The sequence below is a fragment of the Natator depressus genome, chromosome 7 (assembly GCF_965152275.1).
Source record: "Natator depressus isolate rNatDep1 chromosome 7, rNatDep2.hap1, whole genome shotgun sequence".
Taxonomy (NCBI): domain Eukaryota; kingdom Metazoa; phylum Chordata; order Testudines; family Cheloniidae; genus Natator; species Natator depressus.
The window spans coordinates 52,601,812-52,628,127 of NC_134240.1; the positions used below are offsets into that span (position 1 = coordinate 52,601,812).

At 43.4% G+C, this 26,316-nt stretch overlaps 1 protein-coding gene across 1 annotated transcript; it reads left to right on the forward strand.

The window, feature by feature from the left end:
* The first annotated feature begins 2,215 nt into the window (after positions 1 to 2,215).
* On the forward strand, positions 2,216 to 16,709 carry EIF3F (eukaryotic translation initiation factor 3 subunit F). Its single transcript, XM_074959878.1, has 8 exons — positions 2,216 to 2,523; positions 2,762 to 2,832; positions 3,383 to 3,462; positions 4,334 to 4,471; positions 7,012 to 7,103; positions 9,105 to 9,241; positions 9,982 to 10,095; positions 16,166 to 16,709. Exons 1-8 carry the CDS (start codon positions 2,244 to 2,246, stop codon positions 16,241 to 16,243), a joined length of 990 nt encoding a protein of 329 aa, XP_074815979.1. The 5' UTR covers positions 2,216 to 2,243; the 3' UTR covers positions 16,244 to 16,709.
* Positions 16,710 to 26,316: the final 9,607 nt, after the last annotated feature.

Genomic DNA, 26,316 nt, shown 5'->3' on the forward strand with positions numbered 1-26,316 from the left:
ATATGGGTGTTTCTTTGTTTTTCCTCACTAAAAGTTCATCTCTGAAGTCACTCATTTTAGCTTTCAGAGTAGCAGCCATGTTAGTCTGTATTCGCAAAAAGAAAAGGAGGACTTGTGGCACCTTAAAGACTAACAAATTTATTTGAGCATAAGCTTTCGTGCATCCGATGAAGTGAGCTGTAGCTCACGAAAGCTTATGCTCAAATAAATTTGTTAGTCTCTAAGGTGCCACAAGTCCTCCTTTTCATTTTAGCTTGGGTTTATATATTTCTACATAGTGACTCCTGTGTGCTTTTTGTTTTTTGAGCACCTGGTGATGAGACTCATCACTACTCTAACTTTAGGGAAGATACATTTTGATATCAAATTGGCATGGAATTAACTTTTTAGACAGCATCTGGATTTTCACTGCAGCATTACCTCTGCTTCCCCATGGGGAGTGTTAATGCTATATTACTCTGGTAATTAAAGAAAGCCATTTTAATGTGATGCAAAAGCAGGAAAGTGCTTGAATTCTTTTTAACATTGGGGTGAGTCAATGGGCATGTTATACTAGATGGTGAGTGGCTCCCAGGGGCAATTACAAACTTAATTGAAGCTGATGGACATGTTAGCCACCTTCCATTGGGGCTAAATGAAGAAACAATTAAATGACCCGTTCTTTAGTGATAACTGAAACTTTGGAAGCCACCATCCAAGGACTAGACCACATACAAGGTCTGGGCAGAAATTGGGCCATGCAGGCCAGGGGGTTTCTCTGGGGACAAACACAGGGGCTAGGGATTGCTTTGATTTTGTGTGTGTGACAGCACAAGCATAGCCCTGATAGAAAGCCAAGAGAAACCTTTCTGGGAAGAGGGCATGCTGGGAAGGCAGGCCTGAAACTGTGAGCAAGGAAACTATCTCTGTGGTTTAGGGGGAAAGGACTTTGTGTACATTCTCTGCAGTGAAACAGGATTGCATCAAAGAAATATCTGACTCTTTCATCAATTTCTCCCCCTAATGGGAACCACCTGTAAGGCCCCAAATATTTGCTAAGCATTCAGGCCACAAAGGGCAACAGTCAGTTAATGTTCTAATAATGGAATAACACTGTCAGACACAGTCCCATACAACTAACCAGATAAAAATTACTCCCAGACAGGATAAATAAAAAAAGTAATATTTATTTCACTTGCAATAGAGGGGTACATTTTTACCATAGGCCACGGGGCAACTAGAGACACTGCTCCCAGTAACAAGCAGGGGGAGAGGATCACTCTGCAAATTGGGAAGATACCCCATCATTACAGAACTCAAATTTGCATGACATAGGCAGTAATGACTCAATCATGAAAGGGGATTATAAAGAAAAATCAAGTGAAACAGGGTTAGAAGGGTGAACGGCTTCACTGCCAAATCCAGAGAAGGAAAAGCAAGAACTGAAAGTGATGATACTAGAAGGCCTTGTGGCACAACATTGATCATTAGCCGTTCTGTATTTCCATCTGGCCAGCCAGCAAGGAAGAGATGTCTAATAGCTGGGGCACGAGCCTGGGATAGAGAGTGACCCGGGTCCAATTTCCTGCTCCACAACACACTTCAGATGAGCTGGGGCAAGTCACCTAGGTCCCACTCCTCACAGGCCTTTAGCCTCCAAATGTCCATTGACATGAGCAACTGTTGACGGCCTGCGCCTCCTTCTCTCTGCCCTTGGCTGCAGGATGGCGACATGGGGAGGACGGCCAGACGGCCACCCCCCCTCACAGGGGAGATTCAGTCAAGAAGACGGTCAGGCACTTGTTACCATGGTCATGAGACCATTTGAACACATTGTGTGGTCACTGTACCATGCCAGTGACAGCAGTGGGGTCGGGTCACCAAGGGAGGCTGCCTCCAGAGGCTCCCCCCTCCCCACTGGAAAGGCCCAATGCCCTCCCAGGCCAGCATCAGGTATAGCCATCGCCAAGCCAATAGAGGAGCTTCTGGATGCTGAATGGGTGGGTCACCTCTAGCCAATAGAAAAGCTTGTGGACACTCACGGGGCGGGAACAATAGTCAATATCAGCCAATGATGAAGTGACCTACTTTCGTTCTCACCCACTCCGCGAGCTCGGTCTTCCTCTGCGCTCTCCCGGTTGGTTAATAGGCGAAAGAGGCGGGCTGTACTCATCTTCCAGCCAATGAGAAGGCAGGGTTTGTAACAGCTGCCTGGTTCAGCCTATTATTGCTGGCGTGGGTAGCCTTGTTCCTTTCTTTGCAAAATGGCGGCGGTAGCTCAGGTCCCGTCCCCATCCCCTGCTCCCGTCCCGGCAGCCCCAAGCCCAGCAGCCGCACCGCCAGTTGCGGCGACCCCAGCGGGAGGCGCAGCGCCGCCTGTGCCTCCCACTACAGCAGCCCCAGGCCCACCAGGCCCGGCAGCGCTGCCTGGCCCCTTCCCCGGCGGCCGCGTGGTCCGGCTGCACCCGGTCATCCTGGCCTCCATCGTGGACAGCTTTGAGCGGCGGAACGAGGGCGCGGCCCGGGTCATTGGGACCCTGCTGGGTAAGAGCCCCCGGGGTGAGCGGGGCCCGGCTCTCTCTCCCCGCCTCCGGTCCCCCGGGGCTAGCGGAGCCTGGACCAGGCTGCCCCTGGCTGATCCAGCCCCTTCGCTCGCCTGGGTTCCACCTTGGCCCTCACTGTAAGGGGAGCCTGAGCTTCACAGCTGTGTGGCGTCTCAGAGAAGAGCCTGGGGTGCTTGAGCCCGCCCAGCACCTCCTCTCAGTCTCTCTCTGCTCTGCAGGCACTGTGGACAAGCTCTCAGTGGAAGTCACCAATTGCTTCTCGGTCCCACACAACGAGTCCGAAGATGAGGTGGGTGATGGCCTCTGCTTCCTGAGTGTGTCCATCCTAGCACAGAGGAGAGTTGGGAGACTAAATGGCATGACAGTAAAGCACTCTGAAGTACTCACGTGGAAGATGCTGAGTTTAGTGGGCTAGCTCACTTGGCTATCAGGATCGCTGTAGGAGTGAGAACAATCTCATCATGCTAATGTTAGCACTCCTTTCCTGCATGTTTCACCTTTTGCCTTTGGTATTGTGGAAGTCCTGGATCTGTCTGAGTCTCTGTTAGCACATGCGGCTCTAGAATTCACTACCCTTTTGAGTGAGGTGTGATTAGAAGAGTCTACACGTGATGTATGTTGGCAGGGTCTTTTGGTGAAATCCTACCACGTTGTCCTAGTGTATGGAGGGCAATGAAGTGCTAGTTCTGCTTGCAGTGGGCTGGTAACTACTAAGGGAAAGTTCTTCTCTGAGTTCTAATTGACAACAAGAACCTTCGATTTCACTGCCCGCTGCTAGAATTTAAATTTTAAGCACTCCTGCAGTTGATTGCCTCATGCTGCTTTGTTGTGGTTTTCAGGTGGCTGTTGATATGGAATTTGCTAAGAATATGTATGAGCTGCACAAGAAGGTTTCCCCTAGTGAAATCATTTTGGGATGGTAAGTCATCTTCTCCACTGCAAACATGTGACCTGTGCTTAGCAGTTATGTGGCCCCATTATGCATCTTGAAATATTATACACTGCATTATAGATTTTGAATAAGCAGCATAGTTTGCTGAAATAACAGCTGGGGATATAGAATATAAACCTAAAGAAATGGGATATATTTTTTAAGGTGAGACTAGGTATCATGGGAAGGGAATAAAGTGTATGTAGTGGGGCAATATTTTCTGATACTGGAGTCTTCTTGGAAAGACTGTTGGAAAATCAGGTGAAGTGATGTAGGGAACTGCACTTCATAGACCTCTTGGGGTGGAGTGTGGAGAACCTCATTAAGTCTCTTGAAGTTCTGTGAACCAGCTTTGTTTTATTCCTGAAGAAATAAATGCAAACCCTGACTCCTCTTTCTCTTCAGAAGATTGTTGTGGAGGCCAACAGTTTATATACTTCAGTGCTGTAATGAACTTAAGTTAATTATGTTTTGAAGATATTAACTGCAGGACAGTTAAAGCAGCTGGATTAATATAGTCCTGTATTTTTAGCTCTAATGGTCAGTTCATGGAGGAGTTGGGTTGTAGCTCTTTACCTAAGAGCTTATTTTCCTATAATGTGCTTTGAATTACTTTTAATCAGAGAGCAATTCAAAGCCTAATAAGTACATCAAAATTCATGTGTCTGATTTGCAAAGTGCAGTGATGTCCTGAGCAGATGGTACTCAAACTTTTTTCCTTCACATCCTGCTACAAATTGGTGATGTGTTCAGAGCAGAGTTGTGTGCACATCATTGCTTAATGGCAAATATCCCAGTATGTCTGAAATATGAAGTGTTGGATGCCCAGGTCTCATGTACTTATGTTGTGTTTTCTAAGGTATGCTACGGGCCATGACATTACAGAGCACTCTGTCCTGATCCATGAGTATTATAGTCGGGAAGCACACAATCCAATCCACCTCACTGTGGACACCAGTCTCCAGAATGGGCGCATGAGCATTAAAGCCTATATCAGGTATTTTGGGGAGATAGATAACACTTTGGAAAGGGGATCACCAGTGGGATTATCAAAAAGGGACACAATAGGGTAGGGAGGGATTTAATAGATTGTCCTAATTAGGGCAATCTTGTCTCCTGGCTAGAACAGAGGCAGTGAACCAGGTCTCTTGATTCTATTCCCAGCTGAGTCTTTGATTGTGGTGCTGTGCTCAAGTGACTTAATCTGTGAGATTCTGTTTTCCCATCTATACAATTGTATTAGTACTTGCCACACTTAACAGGGGTGTTGAGACTTAATAAAGTTTTGAGAATGGCTTGACCTCCACAGATGAATGGTTAGTATGAATGTCACTTCTGTAATTTCCTTTTGATTATCTGAATGCTTGACTTTCCCTATTGAAAACTATATATATAAACTAGGGGGACAAGTATAATAAGTTTTGAGTGACAAAGAACCCCTGGGAATCTCTAGAATTCCTCTGGACCAACAACTGTGTAACAACTATTACAGCTCCCCACAAGCGTGAATGCGGTTCTTGGTGAGAATGAGTAACCTGCTCAGTCTCTTCTGCTTCAGTGTAGGGGACGCAAACCAGATAAAGGGTTACTGTCTCCTCCTTTGAATAGGTTTCAGAATAGCAGCCGTGTTAGTCTGTATCTGCAAAAAGAAAAGGAGTACTTGTGGCACCTTAGAGGCTAACAAATTTATTTGAGCACAAGCTTTCGTGAGCTAGAGCTCACTTCATCGGATGCATGCAGTGGAAAATACAGTGGGGAGATTTTATATACACAGAGAACATGAAACAATGGGTGTTACCATACACACTGTAATGAGAGTGATGGTAACACTCATTGTTTCATGTTCTCTGTGTATATAAAATCTCCCCACTGTATTTTCCACTGCATGCATCCAATAAAGTGAGCTGTAGCTCACGAAAGCTTATGCTCAAATAAATTGGTCTCTAAGGTGCCATAAGTACTCCTTTTCTTTCTTTGAATAGGTTTGTATGCAGAGTAGAGAAATGTTCTCTAGTCCATCCCCTTGTGCTGAGGCAGGACCACATATACCTAGATCTGTGGTTCTCAAACTGTGGGTCAGGACCCCAAAGTGGGTTGTGACCCCATTTTAATGGGGTCGCCAGAGCTGGTGTTTAGACTTGGTCAGACTTGCCCAAGCCCTGACACCTGGGGCCGAAGCTGAAGCCCGAGTCACCACACCCTGCCAGGCCAAAGCCCAAAGACTTCAGCCCTGGATGGCAGGGCTCAGGTTATAGGCCCCCGCCGAGGGCTGAAGCCCTTGGGCTTTTAGGCTCTTTCTCTCCCACCCCCCACCTGAGCCCGGGATGGTGGGACTTGGACTTTGCCCATCCCCCTGTCGGGGCAGCGGAGCTCAGGCTTCAGTCCCCCTTCCTAGGGTCGTGGGGGTTTTTTGTTGTCAGAAGGGGGTCATGGTGCAATGAAGTTTGAGAATCCTTGACCTAGATCATCCAATTATGAGGATTCCACAGCCTCCCTTGGAAGACTATTCCAATACTTGACTATCCCAATACTTAGAAACGTTTTCCTAATCTCTAATCTAACTCTCCCTTGCTGCGGATTAAGTGCATTACTACTTGTCCTACCTTCAGTGGACATGGAGAATGATCACAGCCTTTAATGTATCTGAAGACTTATCAGGTTCTTCTCCTCCCCCATCCCCCCCAATTGTCTTTTCTCAGGACTAATCATGCCCAGTTTTTTAACCTTTCCTCATAGGTCAAGATTTCTAAACCTTTGATCATTTTTGTTGCTCTTCTCTGGACTTTCCAGTTTATCCATATTTTAAAGTGTGGAACCCAAAACTGGCTGTGGTACCCCTGCTGAGGCAGGGTATGGCAGAACAGTTATCTGCCATGTCTTGCATAAGACGCTCCTGTTAATACACCCCAGAATATTAGCCTTTTTCACAACTGTATCACACAGGTGGCTCATACTCAATTTATGCTTCACTATCCTTTTCTGCAGTACAGTCTAGCCAGTTGTTTCCCATTTTGTATTTGTGCTTTTGATTTTTCCTTCCTAAGTGAAGTACTTTGCACTTGTCTTTATTGATTTTCATTATGGTCTAGTTTATCAAGATCCTCTTGAATTCTAATTCGGTCTTCCAAAGTTTTTGCAATCCCTCCTGGTTTGATGTCATTTGCAAATTTTATACATAAATTCTCCAATTCATTATCCAAGTCAGGAATGAAAATATTATGTAGTACTAGGCCAGGACTGACCCCTGCAGAACCCCGCTAGACATGCACTTCCAGTTTGACAGTGAATCATTGATGATTACTCTTTTGAATATGGTTTTTCAACCAGTTGTGCACCCATTTGCTAGTCATTTCATCTAGACCACATTTCCCTCTATTCATTGTGGGAATGTCATATCATGTCTACTGCTGCTCCCTAATCCAGTAGACCAGTAACCCTGTCAACGAAGGAAGTGAAATAGGTTAGGTATTACTTGTTGTTGCCACATTCGTGTAGGCCATTACTTATGCTATGTTATGTAAATCTTGTCTTTTCTAGTGCTCCGATGGGGGTCCCTGGTAAGACCATGGGGGTTATGTTCACACCTCTGACAGTGAAGTATGTTTACTATGACACTGAGCGGATAGGAGGTAAGCTGACTTGTTGTTTTTGTTGGTTCTAACCAGATATTTGGGTGCTTGATTTGTGTCTGGGGATCACAGGGATCTGCATCCCTAGCTTGTGTACCTGAGTGCTGCTTACAGAAGTCATTGCCTTAGTGCTTAGTGCCTCATCTTCTTTGTTTCCCTGCCCCCCATATTAGGGGATTTCTTGTTGCTGTTCAGTGCTGATGAAATGGTGCTATCAGACAGGGTGCTGGGCATTGGTGAAAGTTGAAGTGGCCCAGCATTTTGGGGGCAGAGTGGCACAGATGTAGGAGTTGTGAAGTGAATGCAGAGCAATGAGCTGTGGGGTAAAATGGAGGATTGTGACTGGATTAGAAAGTGGAATCTGGGAGGGTGGAGAAGAGAAACAACCAAGTCAGGCCACAAAACCAGTGGAAAGAAGCAAAGAGATTATAGATAAAACTGGAGAGACAAAGGGAAAAGGTGTCTGTTCCTAACCTTAAAGACATTGGGAGCTCTCGTCCTCGGGTCAGTAGTGGCCTTTTCTTTCAGAAGGCTGTCAACTTTGATGACACACATGCCTAGTACTTGGCATGTTTCATCTGATTTTTTTTAATCAGAATTGACATGAGACAACAGGGAACTCCTGAGATTGTATATCAGAGTTCGGAGAATTATTTCATCTATTTGACAGCACTCTGTGTAGTCCAGAGGTCTGCAAACTGTGGGATGCAGAGGAACGTTTGTGGGGGCCCGGCTGGGGACCAAGCCAGCTCCCATGATGGGTGGGGACGGCGCGCCACCCAGCTCCGTTGCCACCCCTGGGACCCTGGCTGCCAGCCCTGGCCGTGTCACCGCAGCCCAGCAATGGGGGGACAGGGGCATGGACAGAGGTAAGGGGGCATGCAACATAAAAAGTTTTGGGGACCACTGATGTAATCAGTTTCCAATTTCAGAGTGTCTCCCAGCAACTTGGGAGAGAGAAACATACAGAACCAGAAAACGTGATTGTAAAACCATTAAAAAGGGGCATTGCTATTAACTCTTAAGAACTCGATTTCAAATTATTAGCATCCCTTAAACTCCCCCTCCTAAAGTGAGACTGTATATATCATGAGGCCAACTTATAAATTTCTGATTACTGGATGTGAAAATGAGTCAGGGACAAGTTGAAGATGTCTTTGGGACTTCTTGGAGTGTATGAGTTGTAACTGTACTAGGTGCCAGGCAGGCAGTATTGTCATTGCTTAGACCTGGGAAAAGAAGGCTGAGCAAAATGGCTGGAATCCCTCATTCTTTTTCAGACCAAATACTAATCTGATGCTTCTCAAGATGGAGGCCAAAACTTTCAAGCTTGGGTGCCTACAGTTTCATGTTTAGACATTAAATTGCTCTGATTCTTAGATGTTCTGAGCACCTGCATTCTCCATTAAGGTCAATGGAACATGTGCCTGTGTCCTCCGTTGCTCCTCCATGTAGCTAATATATTACTACTGGGGGAATTCTGAGCCAAAAATCCCCCCCCCCCCCCCCCCCGGCCCAGACACCTACCCCTCAGAGCCCAGGGATCTAGAGGGGGAGAGAGCTTGATGCTCAGTGCCAGGTTTGTGTGGAGTTTCCTGTGCACTGCAGCCACCTTTCCTCAGAGCATGCTGGGAGCTGCAGTTGCCTGGATCCCTGTAGCGCTCTCCCCATTCCCCTGGCAGTATCTTCTATGTGCGAGCTGGGCTCTGCCATGTCCAGCAGCCCCTAGTGGCAGCCAGCAGCACTGCAGTCCATCTCTGTGGAGGGGAAAGGAAATTCTGCACAAAGCACTAATTTCTGCAAAAATCTGCTTTGCACAGTGGCGCAGAAGTACTATGTACCCTGTGGAAATGCCAGCATTACATTGGTAGTGAAGGCAGCATTGGAAAAGCATTTCCTGTTTGCTGCAGCAGATGTCATCCTAAAAATCTCTGGGGAGTGGCTGGTGGTTGAAGCTGACCTTCAGTGACAGCCAGTTTCTCAGCATCCCTCTTCTTGCAGTTGATCTCATCATGAAAACCTGTTTGAGTCCCAGTCGAGTGATTGGTTTGTCCAGTGACTTGCAGCAGGTGGGGGCAGCGTCAGCCCGGATCCAGGATACCCTGAGCACAGTGCTGCAGTATGCAGAGGATGTGCTGGTAAGGCTAATGTCTGTGCGATGCTGTGGCCAAAAGAGCTAATATGATTCTGGGATGCATAAATGGGAATCTTGAGTAGGAGTAGACGGTTATTTTACCTCTGTATTTGGCACTGATGCTATGACTGTTGGAATACTATGTCTAGTTCTGGTGCCTACAATTCAAGAAGGATGTTGATAAATTGGGGAATCTTTAGAGAAGAGTCCAGAGAATGATTAAAGGATTAGAAAACATGCCTTGTAGTGATAACCTTCCCTTTGTTAAGCTAAATAAATTGAGCTGCTTCAGTCTAAGGGATGATTTGATTAATCTATAAATACCTACATTAGAACAAACATTTAATAATGGGCCTTCCATTTAGCTGAGAAGGCTGTAACACAATCCAACAGCTGGAAGTTGAAGCTAGATAAATTCAGACCAGAAATAAGGCATACATTTTAACAGTGAGCAACCACTGGAACAGTTTACCAAGGGTCATAATGGATTCTCCATCACTGACAATTTTTAAATCAAGTTTGGATGTTTGTATAAAAGATCTACTCTAGGAATTATTTGGGGGAAGTTCTATGGCCTGTGTTACACAAGAGATCAGACCAGATGATCACAAAGAATCTGAATCTATTCCAGCTCATACAGGAGAGGATGAGAGCTTTCCCTGCATTTGTGTCAGCTCTTCCTGTTCTGTGCAGTAAATTTGTTGTATCTTGCTCATTGTAAAATGTCTTTATTTTTATGGTTAGTCAGGTAAAGTGGCTGCTGACAACACTGTTGGGCGCTTCCTGATGGATCTTATTAACCAGGTGCCAAAGATTTCACCGGAGGACTTTGAGACAATGCTGAACAGCAATATCAACGTGAGTCCTGTTACTCAGTTCTTCTGGGTGTTCTTCATGAGGAATCTATCTGGGATCCACAGCAAATCTGTTGCTTACCTGTCTCTAGGTTGTGGAAGACAAGAGAGGTGTCTGCCCTTTTTTCCCATCTATCAGCCTGGCTTCACAATTAACAAATGTTACTGAAATTAAAAAAAAAAAAAGTATGAAGGGAGCTATTCAGATCTGCGAGTACCCCCCCAAAAGCTGAATAACAGTAGGAAGCATTAACCAAAAGTCCATCTAGCCCAGTATCCTGTCCTCCGACAGTGGCCAATGCCAGGTACCCCAGAGGGAATGAACAGAACAGGTAATCATCAAGTGATCCATCCCCTCTCACCCATTCCCAGCTTCTGGCAAACAGAGGCTAGGGACACCATCCCTGCCCATCCTGGCTAAAGCCATTGATGAACCTATCCTCCATGAACTTTTTTTCTTTTTTGAACCCTGTTATAGTCTTGGCCTTCACAACATCCTCTGGCAAGGAGTTCCACAGGTTGACTGTGCGTTGTGTGGAAAAAATACTTCCTTTTGTTTGTTTTAAACCTTCTTATTTCATTTGATGACCCCTAGTTCTTGTGTTATGAGAAGGAGTAATAACACTTCCTTATTTACTTTCTTCACACCAGTCATGATTTTATAGATCTCTATCATATCCCCCCTTGTTGTCTCTTTTCCAAGACAATCTCTCCTCATATGGCAGCCGTTCCATAACCCTAATAATTTTTGTTGCCCTTTTCTGAACCTTTTCCAATTCCAATACATCTTTTTTGAGATGGGGCAACCAGACCTGCACACAGTATTCAAGATGTGGGCGTACCATGGATTTATATAGAGGCGATTTATTATATATTCTGTCTTATTATCTATCCCTTTCTTAATGATTCCTAACATTCTGTGCACTTTTGTGACTGCCATTGCACATTGAGTGGACATTTTCAGAGAACTATCCACAATAACTCCAAAATCTTTCTTGAGTGGTTACAGCTAATTTAGACCCCATCATTTTATATGTATAGTTGGGATTGTTTTCCAGTGTGCATTACTTTGCATTTATCAACATTGAATTTAATCTGCCATTTTGTTGCCCAGCCACCTAGTTTTGTGAGATCCTTTTGTAGCTCTTCACAGTCTTGGGACTTAACTATCTTGAGTAATTTTGTATCATCTGCAAATTTTGCCACCTCACTGTTTTCCCCTTTTTCGATACCATTTATGAATATGTTGAATAGAACTGGTCGCAGCTGAGACCCTTGGGGGACCCCACTATTTACCTCTCTCCATTCTGAAAACTGACCATTTATTCCTACCCTTTGTTTCCTATCTTTTTAACCAGTTTCCAATCCATGAGAGAACCTTCCCTCTTATCCCATGACAGCTTAGTTTAAGAGCCTTTGGTGAGAGACCTTGTCAAAGGTGTTCTGAAAATTGAAGTACACTATATCCACTGGATCCCCCTTGTCCACATGCTTGTTGACTCCGTCAAAATTTTCTAGTTTTAATCTTAAATCTATCATTTGTAGTGTGTTAACTGAATGTTAAGAACTATATAGAAATGAAAAGGAAATCCAGAAAAGAGAAGGTGCCTGAAAAGTGTTGTAATGTTACCCAGTCTTAAACTTCGTAAGGAACCGAGTCACTGTTCATAGGATCATGTAAGTAATAGTTCTGTACAGAAACCTTAGCATAAGTGGTTTCCCCAAGAGAGTAATGATTTCCCCCACCCCGCCTTGCATTCAGGACATTGTCCATAGGTGTAAAATGGAGACCAGGTTGCAACACAGTCCTGAAAATTATCTTCTAGGCATGATATGTCAATGACCAAAACAAAACCCCCACCCTTTCTACCCACTCTCCTCATAAGAATGAGAATAGTCATACTGGGTCAGACCAATGGTCCATCTAGCCTGGTATCCTGTCATCTGGTACCTGCCACTGTCAGAGGTTCAGAGGGAATGAACAGAAAAGGGCAGTTATTGAATCATCCATCCCCTGTAGTCCAGTCCCAGCTTTTGGCAGTTGGATGTTTAGGGACACTCAGAGCATGGGGTTGCATATCGCTGATTATCTTGGCCAATAGCCGTTGATGGACCTATCCTCCTTGAGCATAGCTTTTTTGAACCCAGTAATAACTTTTGGCCTTCACAACATCTGGCAATGAGTTCCACAGGCCGGCTGACTGCATTGTGTGAGGTACTTCCTTATGTTTGTTTTTAAATCTGCTACCTATTAATTTTCATTGTTCTTGTGTTGTGTGAAGGGGTAAATAACACTTGCTTATTCACTTTCTCCATACCAGTCACAATTTTATAGTCCTGTATCAGATCTCCCTCCCCCGCCCCCTTAGTGATCTCTTTTAATCTTTCCTCATATGGAAGCTCTTCCATACCCCAATCATTTTTGTTACCCTTCTCTGTACATTGTCCAGTTCTAATGTATCTTTTTTGAGATGGGGTTGCCTGAACGGCATGCAGTATTCAAGGTATGGGCATACCATAGATTTATATAGTAGTGTTAAAATATTTTCTGTCTTATTATTTCTCCCTTTCCTAATGATTCCTAACATTGTTAGCTTTTTTGACTGCCGCTGCACATTGAGTGGATGTTTTCAGAGAACTACCCATGATGACTCCAAGATCTTTCTTGAGTGATAACAGCTAATTTAGACCCCCATCATTGTGTATGTACGGTTGGGATTATGTTTTCCAATGTGCATTACTTTGCACTTATCAACATTGAATTTCATCTGCCATTTTGTTGCCCAGTCACCCAGTTTTTTGAGATCTCTTTGTAACTCTTTACAGTCAGCTTTGGACTTAACTAGCTTGAGTCATTTTGTATTGTTAGCAACGTTTGCCACCTCACTGTTTAGCCCCTTTTCCAGAACACTTATGAATACATTGAATAGCACTTGTCCCAGTACAGAACATTCAGGGACCCTGTTAGTCACCTATTTTCATTGTGAAAACTGACAATTTATTCCTACACTTTGTTTCGTCTTTTAATGAGTTACTGATCCAAGAGAAAGTTCTCTTAACAGCCTTTGGTGAGGAACTGTGTCAAAGGCTTTCTGACAGTACAAGTACACTATATCAACTGGATCACCCATGTCAATATGTTTGTTGACACCCTCAGTGAATTCTAATAGATTGGTGAGGCATGGTTTCCCTTTACAAACGCAGTGTTGACTCTTTTCCCCAACATATTGTGGTGGTGTCTCTCTCATAATTCTGTTCTTTACTATAATTTTCAACCAATTTGCCTGGTATTAAAGTTAGGCTTACCGGCCTGTAACTGTCAGGATCGCCTATGGAGCCTTTTCTAAAAATCATTGTTACATTAGTTATCCTCCACTCATCTGGTACAGAGTCTGATTGAAGCAATAGGTTACATACCACAGTTAGTAATTCTCCAGTATCCTATTTGAGTTCCTTCAGAACTCTTGGGTGAATGCCATCTGGTCCTGGTGACATATCACTGTTTAATGTATTACTTTGTTCCAAAACCACCTTTGACACATCCATCTGGGACAGTTCATCAGATTTGTTCCCTAAAAAGAATGGCTCGTGTGGGAATCTCCCTCACATCTTCTGCAGTGAAGACCGATGCAAAGAATTCATTTAGCTTCTCTGAGATGGCCTTTGTCTTCCTTGATTGATCCTTTAGCTCCTCAATTTCCAGTAGCCCCACTGATTGTTTGCCAGGCTTCCTATTTCTGATGTACTTGCAATTCTTTTTTCTGTTTGTCTTTCACTGGTTGCTTTTCAAATTCTTTTTTGGTCTGCCATATTATCCTTTTACCCTTGCCAGAGTTTATGCCCCCTTCCTATTTTCCTCAGTAATATTTGACTTTCATTTTTAAAGAATGTCTTTTGGTCTCTAACCGCCTCTTTTGCTATCTTGTTAAGCCATTGTGGCATTTTTTTGGTCCTCTTACTGTGTTTTTTATTTGGGGTATACATTTAGTTTGAACATCTATTTATATTCTTAAATAGTTTCTATGCAACTTGCAGGCATTTCAGTCTTGTGACTGTTCCTTTTGATTTCTGTTTAACTAGCTTTATCATTTTTGTTTAGTTCCTCTTTTTGAAGTTAAATGCTACCACAGTGGGTTTCTTTGGAATTTTTTTCCCCTACAGGGATGTTAAATTTAATTGCATTATGGTTGCTATTGCTGAAAGGTTCAGTTGTGTTCAACTCCTGGACCAGACCCTGTTCTCCACTTAGGACTAAATCAAGAATTGCCTCTCCCCTTGTGGGTTCCAGGACTAGCTGCTCCAAGAAGCAATCACTAATGGTGTCTAGAAATTTATCTTTGCATCCCATCCTGAGATGACATATCCAGTCAATGTGGGGAGAGTTGAAATCCCCCATTATTTCTATCTTCATAGTGTCTCTAATCTCCCTGAGTATTTCAGTCACCTACACCTTTCTGCTCAGGTGGTTGGTAATATATTCCTGCTACTGTACTCTTTATTATTCAAGCGTGGAATTTCTAGCCCTCTAGAGAGAATGGCATTTCTATCTACATTGTGGGAAATGTGGTTCTTTCCCAGTCTCCAACCATCACATTCTTCATGGTTGAGTATCTGATGTGAACAAGGATTCTTAGTAACTTGTCAGGTTAGGCTGAGGGAATGAGCCTCATAAAGAGAGAGGGCCAAAATAGGCAAAACCAGGCTGGTGACTAGAGAAACTGTTTTTAACTAGTAACCAAAAATTGGAAATAGGAGGGCAAAGCTATCTGGGAGAGATGAGGGAACGTCTCAAGGCAGCCTTTTCAGTAATTAAAGGCAAAGGAATCCTTCTTAAACTTGCTAGGAATTGTGTGCATAACCTGAAAGTGCTGAGATTGTCTTGAGACATGAAACTTTTAGGACAACTGTGTAAATAGCCAGATCTTACTGCAATCTGGACTTGAAAGATAACTGGCAACTGGAATAAAAGGTGATGCACCTAATATTTTTGTCTGGTAACGTTAGGCTTCACATTTTTTAAGGAGCTATTTCTGTGATGTGTACGTTGCCCATGACAAACCTGCATCAGTACCACTTCATGCTGTGAGCCCAACAGCTCTAACAAGCTAAACGGAGTGTATCCATTGCTTAGAGCACAGGACTGAGCCCGCTTCTGTTCCCAGCTCATCTTCCTGTGATAAGTGGAGAGAATCACAATTTCTATTCCTCAGTTTGCCCAGCTATAAATTAGAACAACTCTTAAGTGTAATGTTTGTAAGGCACTTTGAGACCCTCTGTAAAAGTGGCAAGTTTTATAAGCAGGATCAGGCTAGTTCAGTAGTTGGATGGGAGACATCCAGGGATCAGCTAGTTACTGCAGAAGGGGTGGTGTTGATTCAGTAGGAGCATTTCCTCAGAGTTGGTTTTGACCCAGTATCCCCCAAGCATTGCCTTGGGCTGCTGAATGTGCCATATCAACAAAGGCCCATATCACTTTCCCTAAGGATAGGGTTGTCGACCCCCGTGTTCTAGCTAAAATCAAATACTGGTAATTACATGGTCTCCCTTCATTTCTCCCTGCAGTTTTGATTGAGTGGAGCATTCACTTCCTGTCCTCATGTCCTAGTGTAGTGGTGGTGTGTGCTGTTTGAACAACTACTTCAATTCATTGCTGGATAAAGAGAATCACTCCTGTGTAAAGTGGTTTGGGATTTCTAAAGATGAAAGTTTCTACTTCTGACTTGGATTGGGAATCAGGATATATGGATTTATATTCCTGATTCTCAGTGACTTGTGTGACTTTGTCGAAGTCACTTAACCACTATATGCCTTCTCTTCTCCATCTGTGAAATGGGGATAATGCTTGCAATGCTCTGAGGACTATAGATAAAAAGCACTGAAAGTTCCGAGTATTATATGAATGCAAGGTATTCCAAACTGGTGAATGAAGTGGAAACTAAGTTGTGGAGCCATCAGTGTCACTCTGAAGAATGGTGATTGGCAACTGCACTGTTTGTAAATTGCTTTAATGACACAAATTCGCATCTCTTTGATTCTCTTAATCAGTCTAATTGCTGTCCATTTCTCTCTCTCAGGACCTGCTGATGGTGACCTACTTGGCAAATCTCACTCAGTCGCAGATTGCTCTCAATGAAAAACTTCTGAGCTTATGATGGACTCCCTGCCTTCTGTCACTTGAGAGCCTGAAGATACAGCAGAGCTACTCTTCCTACAATCTGTTCTGCTACTGAATTTAGTTGGACATTAATGTAATTGCCTAAATGATTCAGTATTCCCCCATATCCCTCTTGATTCCCACCTCCGCCCCAAAAAAACCTTCCACTGTGGTTCAGATATTGACTCAAAACTGGGTGTGAGCCAGTTTTATTATTGAAAATGGAATTAATTGATGGCTACTCTTTAGTGCTCATGAGCTGCTGTCCTAGGTTAGCCATTTATATAACAAAGACAACTCCATTGTATTGTGAGGATTATTGTTTCTCAATAAAGTTCCATTCCACTGATAAGAGTGACTTTGCATCCATAGGTGTCATCTTCCTCAATATGTGGTGTCTTTTTTAAAAAATAGTTTCCTCTCCTGAGATCAGTTATAGAGCACATAAGAGCACACAAAGTTCTATAGAGTCCCTGTGGTAGAGGTGGGCAAACTATGGCCCGCGGGCCACATCTGGCCTGCAAGGCCGTCCTGCCCAGCCCTTGAGCTCCTGGCCAGGGAGGCTAGCCCCCAGCCCCTTCCCTGCTCTTTCTCTTCCTCTCTTCCCCACCCTGGCAGCCTCAGCTTGCTGTGGTGGCAGGGCTGCAAGCTCCTGCTGGGCAGTGTGGTGGCACGGCTGCCAGTCCTCCTGCTCTGAGTGGCATGGTAAGGGGGCGGAGAGCAGGTGGATTGGATAAGGGGCAAGGAGCGTCGGGGACAGAGGTTGGGGGAGGGGGGGTTGGATAGGCATGGGAGTCCTGGAGAGCCTGTCGGGGTGGATAGGGGCAGATAGGGAGGTGGGGGGGGCGGGGGGGGTTGGATAGGGGATGGAGACCGGGGGGTCAAGGGACAAGGAGCAGGGGGGGTGGATGGGTTGGGAGTTCTGAGGGGGGCAGTCAGGCAGTGGGAGGGGGTGGATAGGGGCCAGGCTGTTTGGGGAGGCACAGCCTTTCCTACCCAGCCCTCCATACATTTTTCGGAACCCCTATGTGGCCCTCAGGCCAAAAAGTTTGCCCCCCCCGGTGTAGACATCTGGGCTTGGGCGGGAGCCCAGGGTCTAAGACCCTGCATAGTGGGAGGGTGCCAGAGCTCAGTCTGCAGCCCAAGCCCGAACATCTACACTGCAATTAAACAGCCCTTCTAGCCTGAGACAGCAGGCACAAGCCCATTTCCTGTTTATAACTGCAGTGTACACGTACCCTGAGACTCTCTGCCACTTTTTTTTTGTAGTCTAGATGTACTCAGAGATGGGCTGTCAATATTTGAACTGCTATTCTCATAAATTCTGGCTTGAACAGAGCTGATCTTTCCAGCTACTGTGTTGACATGAATATTCTCTGAGCACATGACAGTGAGCACCTGTTCCCCTGCAGGTATTTAACCATGCTGAAATGAGAACTCATTGTCATATCTAGTATCGACTGTATGTAACGATCTATTTCCCCTGTGTGCTTAGCAGAGTTCACGGTGTGTGTAAAATAATCCCCTTGCTGGCTGCCTGTGACCAGCATATATTCCAATGAGTCAACCTTTGCCAGAGCGACAGCTTGTGATTGAAGCAACCCCTTCTGTACAAACCAATATTAAAAGCATTTCTTAGCCTATTGTCTCTGCAGAGTCTGTGCTTAACTCTTGGCAATCTGCCATTCAGCAAGGGTGCAGGTGCTACTGTCTGCTGTTTTAAATCCTTGAAATACAAGACTGGTTGTGAACATCTTTTAGAGCCCGTGCACTGGGAAACTGAAAAAAGACTGGCATTGCTTTGTGTTCACACTAAAGGTGGTCTGTACTGATTTATCAGAATTAGCAATTGCTGGGGATCTTTAATATATAACAAGGACTGTGTGTGTTTTAATTGCAGGTGGGGAGGTGGTAATGAAACTCCAGCACTTTCTAGACACTCAAAGCTTCTACAGCAGAAATGTGCTGCAGTGTGTGTAATAGGGCCATGCAAATTCTGTCTCGAGAACTGATGCTGATTACTTTTCTGTACTCTGTTCTACTGTAGTTTTTAGTGGTGCTTGACACGGTTATTCTAACCAGAAGGCGTTCCCTGACTATTTGCTTAGTATATTGCTTATCAGATTTTTGCATGACTGCTGTGGAGTGGCCTTTTACTACATAGCTCAAAGCAACTGTAGTGCTGATGACTGCTCGTGTGGGATTAGAATCAAAAATTGAGGAAAAATTTGCAGACTGTGCTACTTCTAGATGTGTGTGTGCATAAGCAAAGTAAAAATAGAGGCTCATGTTAATACTTGCCTGTCTATATGGCTGTACTTCAAATGGTGAGACCAATTATAAAATCAGGCAAATAGCTGCAATGACATGTCACATTCTTAGCTGCCATCTAACTTGCTTAACAGAGGTGCCTAATCCGCTGGCACTATTAAGACAAGCATTATTTCTATTAAAAGTTTTACAAATTATAAAATGTTTCTCACATATTGAGCATAAGTTAATATAGGTTTGAATAAAAAAAATATATTTTCCTCAAATTCTGAAGTGAGAGTTTTACCAACTAAATTTGTATTTGGTATCTATCAAAAACTGCAGCTAAATGTCACAGTTCAAATTCTAGCAATATATCTGAGCAGGCCATCTTATTCCTGTCAACATACATTACATTGTATTCATCAACACTGAACTTAATCTGCCATTGTGGTGATAGGTGTCTTCAGAGTTTCACACTCTCTCTCTTCTTTCCCCGCCCGTATTGATTCATGTAAAGATGGGGGCAGTCCCTGTGTGCCCCATTGCAGCCCAGTATGGCACTGCAGGTGTGCTCCACCTTAATTTTCCCCAAGTGAACCATAAATTCACTTTAGCTGACCAGGGCAAGGAGACACCAATGCGTATTAGCTAAATAGCATGTCCCCCTTTTAATAAAATTTCAGGGCAGGAAACATTACAACAAAATAGTTTATCAGGACCTGGTACAGAGTTCCTAAACAATGTCCAAAAACCCATGTCTGAGAGACAGGTTTGGCTTGTCTCCTGATGCTTGAGAGAGAGAACTCCACCTCTGCAGCCTGCCTGGCTTCTACTCCACTATCTTGCTCCATGGGCCCTGGCCTGTTTCTGTTTACAGGGCTCAGCCCCTAGGTGGGACTGAACTTCCTTGATTATCCCCAGGCTGTAGGCTCTGGCCTGTGCCTTAGAGGCCTAGTACAGTTTTCCCCATACACTTCTTTCACAATTCCCCTAAATCCTGTCTGATCTTGCTACCTTTATTTCTTTTTTTCAATCATTAACACATTAAACACTAGTCCCAGTAGGGCTCTTTTGGAAACCCTGTTGATTAATCTTAGTCTGATCAAATTCTTCAGTTTCTAATAGGGCTGTCAAGTGATTTAAAAAAAATCATGATTAATTGTGCAATTGAAAAGATTAATTGCTTATTTAAACAACAATAAATACTATTTAAATATTTTGGATGTTTTCTACATATATTGATTTCAATTACATCACAGTGTAACAGTGTTGTACAGTGCTTACTTTATATTTTTAATTACAAATATTTGCACTGTAATAAAGAAATAGCATTTCAATTCACCTAATACAAGTACTGTAGTGCAATCTCTTTATCATGAAAGTTGAACTTACAAATGTAGAATTATGTACAAAAAAACTACTCAAAAGTAAAATTTTAGAGCCTACAAGTCCACTAAGTCCTACTTCTTGTTCAACCAATCGCTAAAACAAACAAGTTTGTTTACATTTGCAGGAGATAATGCTGCCTGCTTCTTGTTTACAATGTCACCTGAAAGTGAGAACAGGCATTTGCATGGCACTTTTGTAGCTGGCATTGCAAGGTATCTATGTGCCAGATATGCCAAACGTTTGTATGCCTCTTGTGCTTTGGCCGCCACTCCAGAGGACAGTTACATAACAAAAAAAATTCTACATTGTAAATTGCACCTTCACAATAAAGAGATTGCACAACAGTACTTGCATGAGGTGAATTGAAAAATACTTTTGATCATTTTTACAGTGAAAATATTTGTAATAAAGAATGATGTAAAGTAAACACTGTATACTTTGTATTCTGTGTTGTAACTGAAGTCAATATATTTGAAAATGTAGAAAAACATCCAAAAATATTTAATAAATTTAAATTGGTATTCTATTATTAACAATGCAATTAAAACTGTGATTAATTGTGATGAACATTTTAAATCATGATTAATCTTTTTAATTAATCGTGTGAGTCAACTGCAATTAATTGATAGCCCTAGTTTCTAAACATTTGCCATTGAGATTGCTTGTCACCTCTGAAAATCAGGTCAATAATGACCTTTTTAAAGGAAGGGAAGAGTGCTATGTTGCTGGATTTTTTTGTTTGTTTAAAGCAAAGTAGCCTCATGTCTGGCTTTCTTCTGCTCCTTGCAGCTAGCTCCTGTGCAGAGCAGTCATGTTGCAGCTATAAAGCAGGGGCGATGTGGAATAACTTTGACCTACAAATGTGCAATGGGCCACATGCACAAGCCACATATCTCAATGAGCTGTCTGAAAAAACTAGTGTGCTTGTGATTAGACAATCATTGTTAGTGCTGAACATTGTGTGTGTGAAAACAAACTTGACAACTGAAAAAAAAACAATAAAAATATGAACAGTTGTATTTAATGTAAACTTGAGCTGTGTCTTGACATGCTTGTGGCTAAATAGCACAGCAGAACCAGACCTGTTCCATGTATTGTGTTCAAAGAAAGGGTGAGGCTTTAATTTTTAGTGTAGCTCCACCCAGCAGAGCCAGAGAAATAATGGATGCAATCCACCTACAAATCCTCTAGCTGAAGTTTGTTGTTCACTGATGTTGTGGGAGGATTCCTAAGAACATGACTCAGTAGGTAGTGGCTCTCACTCTGCCGCTAACAAACACACTGTGTCCATTCTACTTATCAGCTGAACTGAACTGGCTTCTTCTTACACACATGGATGGTTAACTTGATTTTAGCTAAGCTTGACTACCTGCATTTTAATTACTGTGGTCACAAGGTGGTGCAGCAAGGCGTTTTTTATAGTAGATATTTTAGACTTAGTTCAGTGATACATGCTGCTGGCTTTTTATACTTTGATCTGATGGTGCAAAGATGACCAGAATTGTTGCTGTTACAAAGTGGGGGAGAGTGGTTGACAGTAGTTGTACACTGAAACTTAACATGTTAAAACCAAGCACGATTGCTGCCTCATCACTTACATTTTGTATTACACTTTGGGAAGACACTTTATATTACACAAGGGAAGACAATGAGGTGTAGGAGCTAGTGCACAGGACTGGCAGTCAGGAGTCCTAGCATCTATTCTGAGCTTTGCTATTGACTTGCTGGGTGGCCTTCATGTAAGCTCTGTGCTTTTGGTTTTCCCCCCTCTGATAAATTGGGATAATCACCTTTTGTAAAGTACTTTCAGAACTTCAGGTGAAGAGCACTACAAAAAGCACAAGTTATTTAGGTCCATATATATACAGCCCTCAATCCTGTTACAACTCCTGTTGACATCAGGGGAAATTACACTACTCAAGGGGGTGGGGGGAGGGAGGGAGAGAGAGTGATATGCTATTGAAACAATGTAATTTTGCTTTCAGTGTGCTGTTGATGATAGTAATGTTGGGAGAAGGGTTCTCTCTCAGAAGCAGAGTAGCAGCCGTGTTAGTCTGTATCCGCAAAAAGAAAAGGAGTACTCGTGGCACCTTAGAGACTAACAGATTTATTTGAGCAAAAGCTTTCGTGAGCTACAGCTAAGTGAGCTGTAGCTCACGAAAGCTTGTGCTCAAATAAATTTGTTAGTCTCTAAGGTGCTACAAGTACTCCTTTTCTTCTCTCAGAAGCAGGAAGTCAAAAAGATACGGTGAGTAAATAGACCCTCCAATGCAGGTAAACTTGTTCTACGGTCTTGTTAGCATCTGCCAAATCTTCAGTTTTCTTTATACAATATGTACCCATGGCACTTTCCATCATGCTCTGGCTATTGTTTTCTACAAAGCACCCTCTGTTTGCTATGTAAAGTCATCTCGGTGGAATTCCTATCCAGTCCAGTATCCTGTCTCCGATGGTGTCCAGTTCCATGTGATCCAGAGGAAGGTGTAAGAACCCTGCCGTGGGATTGTTTGCCTCTCTTTCATTGTCTTCTCCTAATCTCTAATAACTAGAGACTGACTTGAAGCCCGGGAGCATGAGGCTTAATATCCTTTCCAGATTTTTGTTAGCATTAACTACTATAATTCATGGAAGTATTATGACCTGTGTTTATGCAGGAGGACAGACTGGATCACAATGATTCCTTCTTAAAATCCATAATTCTAGATAGTTATCCATATAGGAGTCAATTCTTTTTTGAATCTGCACTCAAAGACATCCTGTGATGATGTGCAGGTAGTCTAGTTACGTGGTGTGGAAAAAATATTTCCTTTTTATCCTTTTTACATGTCTGTAAAGCGCCAGGTCTCTGTCCTGCGTAGTTTACAGTCTACATAGACAACAAATAGATGAAGGATGGAATGCAACAAAACAACAAAGTGATCTGTTAAGTTTGAGGTAGCATTAGTTTATTTTTGTGTAGAAACTTTTAAAGATGTTTGTTTCCTGCATACTACTTTAGGAGCAGGATTTGGAGTTGATAATCCTCTTGGAAGAAGTGAGTTTGAAGGCTGTGGAAGTAGGTACAGACCTATTCAAGGAGGGGTTTCCAGGTGTATGGACTCACAGGAAGGAGGCACAGAGGCAAACCTGATACATATGTACAAGCCATTCCTCAGCCTGAGCAGGTGGGAGAAGAGATGGCCACCGCTACCACCAGGGAAGGCTTGAATTAGTGTTTTGATTCTTTACCTGCTGCCAGAAACTTGCTCTGGTAATTTACCATGCATGTGAAAATAGGTAGAAGCCAGACTTTTTGCTGCCTGTGCTAAGTACTGCTAAGAGAGAAATAGCTTAGTGGCTGTGGATGCATTTGGCTTCCCACTCAGATGTAGTGTGTTTGTTTTTCTCAACAGGTGACTTAAATGTATTTACATGGCTGCCAAACAGCTAGGTTGTTTGTATTCCTCTCTATTTAATGATTCCTCTTTATTTAATGTAACAGAGTATGTTATCAAGGGTGGATCCCTACTAGACTAAACTTTGCTAGTTACTGTCCTTTAACTATGTATAATCAGTTGCAAGATAAATGGGGTAGAATAAAAATATAGTAATCAAACTGTTCCTAGCATGACTTTAAAAGTGAAGGTAATTAGCATTGGAAAAATGTCCTGAGGACTGTGGTAGATTCTCTATTACTGAAAGAAAAGGAGTACTAGTGGCACTTTAGAGACTAACCAATTTATCTGAGCATAAGCTTTCATGAGCTACAGCTCATTTCATCGGATGCATTCAGTGGAAAATACAGTGAGGAGATTTATATACACACAAAACATGAAAAAATGGGTGTTATCATACACACTGTAAGGAGAGTGATCACTTAAGATGAGCTATTACCAGCAGGGGGGCGGAGAAAACCTTTTGTAGTTATAATCAAGATGGGCCATTTCCAGCAGTTAACAGGAACGTCCGAGGGTGGGGGGGGTGAGGAGGGAAATAGTTTTACTTTGTGTAATGACACATCCACTCCCAGTCTCTATTCAAGCCTAAGTTAATTGTATCCAGTTTGCAAATTAATTCCAATTCAGCAGTCTCTCGTTGGAGTCTGGTTTTGAAGTCTTTTTGTTGTAATATAGAGACCTTTAGGTCAGAAATCAAGTGACCAGAGAGATTGAAGTGTTCTCCGACTGGTTTAATGAATGTTATAATTCTTGACATCTGATTTGTGTCCATTTATTCTTTTACGTAGAGACTGTCCAGTTTGACCAATGTACATGGCAGAGGGGCATTGCTGGCACATATCACATTGGTAGATGTGCAGGTGAACGAGCCTCTGATAGTGTGGCTGATGTGATTAGGCCCTATGATGGTGTCCCCTGAATAGATATGTGGAGACAACTGGCAATGGGCTTTGTTGCAAGGATAGGTTCCTGGGTTAGTGGTTCTGTTGTGTGGTGTGTGGTTGTTGGTGAGTATTTGCTTCAGGTTGGGGGGCTGTCTGTAGGCAAGGACTGGCCTGTCTCCCAAAATTTGTGAGAGTGATGGGCCGTCCTTCAGGATAGGTTGTAGATCCTTGATGATGCGTTGGAGAGGTTTTATTTGGGGGCTGAAGGTGATGGCTAGTGGCGTTCTGTTATTATCTTGGACCTGTCCTGTAGTAGGTGACTTCTGGGTACTCTTCTGGCTCTGTCAATCTGTTTCTTCACTTCAGCAGGTGGGTACTGTAGTTGTAAGAATGCTTGATAGAGATCTTGTAGGTGATTGTCTCTGTCTGAGGGGTTGGAGCAAATGCGGTTGTATCATAGAGCTAGGCTGTAGACGATGGATCGTGTGGTGTGGTCTGGGTGAAAGCTGGAGGCATGTAGGTAGGAATAGCGGTCAGTAGGTTTCCAGTATAGGGTGGTGTTTGTGTGACCATTGCTTATTAGCACCGTAGTGTCCAGGAAGTGGATCTTGTGTGTGGACTGGTCCAGGCTGAGGTTGATGGTGGGATGGAAATTGTTGAAATCATGGTGGAATTCCTCAAGGGCTTCTTTTCCATGGGTCCAGATGATGAAGATGTCATCAATGTAGTGCAAGTAGAGTAGGGGCATTAGGGGACGAGAGCTGAGGAAGCGTTGTTCTAAGTCAGCAATAAAAATGTTGGCATACTGTGGGGCCATGCGGATACCCATAGCAGTGCCGCTGATTTGAAGGTATACATTGTCCCCAAATGTGAAATAGTTATGGGTGAGGACAAAGTCACAAAGTTCAGCCACTAGGTTTGCCGTGACATTATCGGGGATAGTGTTCCTGACGGCTTGTAGTCCATCTTTGTGTGGAATGTTGGTGTAGAGGGCTTCTACATCCATAGTGGCCAGGATGGTGTTTTCAGGAAGATTACCGATGGATTGTAGTTTCCTCAGGAAGTCAGTGGTGTCTCGAAGATAGCTGGGAGTGCTGGTAGCATAGGGCCTGAGGAAGGAGTCTACATAGCCAGACAATCCTGCTGCCAGGGTGCCAATGCCTGAGATGATGGGGCGTCCAGGATTTCCAGGTTTATGGATCCTGGGTAGCAGATAGAATGCCCCAGGTGGGGGTTCCAGGGGTGTGTCTGTGCAGATTTGTCCTTATGCTTTTTCAGGGAGTTTCTTGAGCAAATGCTGTAGTTTCTTTTGGTAACCCTCAGTGGGATCAGAGGGTAATGGCTTGTAGAATGTGGTGTTGGAGAGCTGCCGAGCAGCCTCTTGTTCATATTCCGACCTATTCATGATGACAACAGCACCTCCTTTGCCAGCCTTTTCGATTATGATGTCAGAGTTGTTTCTGAGGCTGTGGATGGCATTGTGTTCTGCATGGCTGAGGTTATGGGGGAAGTGATGCTGCTTTTCCACAATTTCAGCCCGTGCACGTCGGCGGAAGCACTCTATGTAGAAGTCCAAAGTCTGTTGTTTCGACCTTCAGGAGGAGTCCACCTAGAATCCTTCTTTTTGCAGTGTTGGTAGGAAGGTCTCTGTGGATTAGTATGTTGTTCAGAGGTTTGTTGGAAATATTCCTTGAGTCGGAGACATCGGAAATAGGATTCAAGGTCACCACAGAACTGTATCATGTTCGTGGGGGTAGAGGCGCAGAAGGAGAGGCCCCGAGATAGGACAGATTCTTCTGCTGGGCTAAAAGTATAGTTGGATAGATTGACAATATTGCTGGTGGGTTAAGGGAACCATTGCTGTGGCCTCCTGTGGCATGTATCTATCACTGGTAATTCTTAAAATCAAGATTGGATTTTTTTTTCAAGATATGCTCTAGTTCAAAAGGAATTATTTTGTGTAAGTTTTCTGGCCTGTGTTACACAGGAGGTCAAACCAAATGATCACAGTGGTCTCTTCTGGCCTTGAAATCTATGCTACAGGTTCAGTAAACCCTCCAAAAGAAGGATTAAAAATAGAAGTAAAAAAACCACTATGTACACTTTGT

What these genes read in the sequence shown, in the direction of transcription:
- EIF3F (XM_074959878.1), top strand. Translation starts at nt 2,244, where the DNA reads ATGGCGGCGGTAGCTCAGGTCCCGTCCCCATCCCCTGCTCCCGTCCCG. An exon ending in GGTCATTGGGACCCTGCTGG is followed by an intron (nt 2,524 to 2,761) that starts GTAAGAGCCCCC and finishes TCTGCTCTGCAG; the next exon opens with GCACTGTGGACAAGCTCTCA. An exon ending in AGTATGCAGAGGATGTGCTG is followed by an intron (nt 9,242 to 9,981) that starts GTAAGGCTAATG and finishes TTTTATGGTTAG; the next exon opens with TCAGGTAAAGTGGCTGCTGA.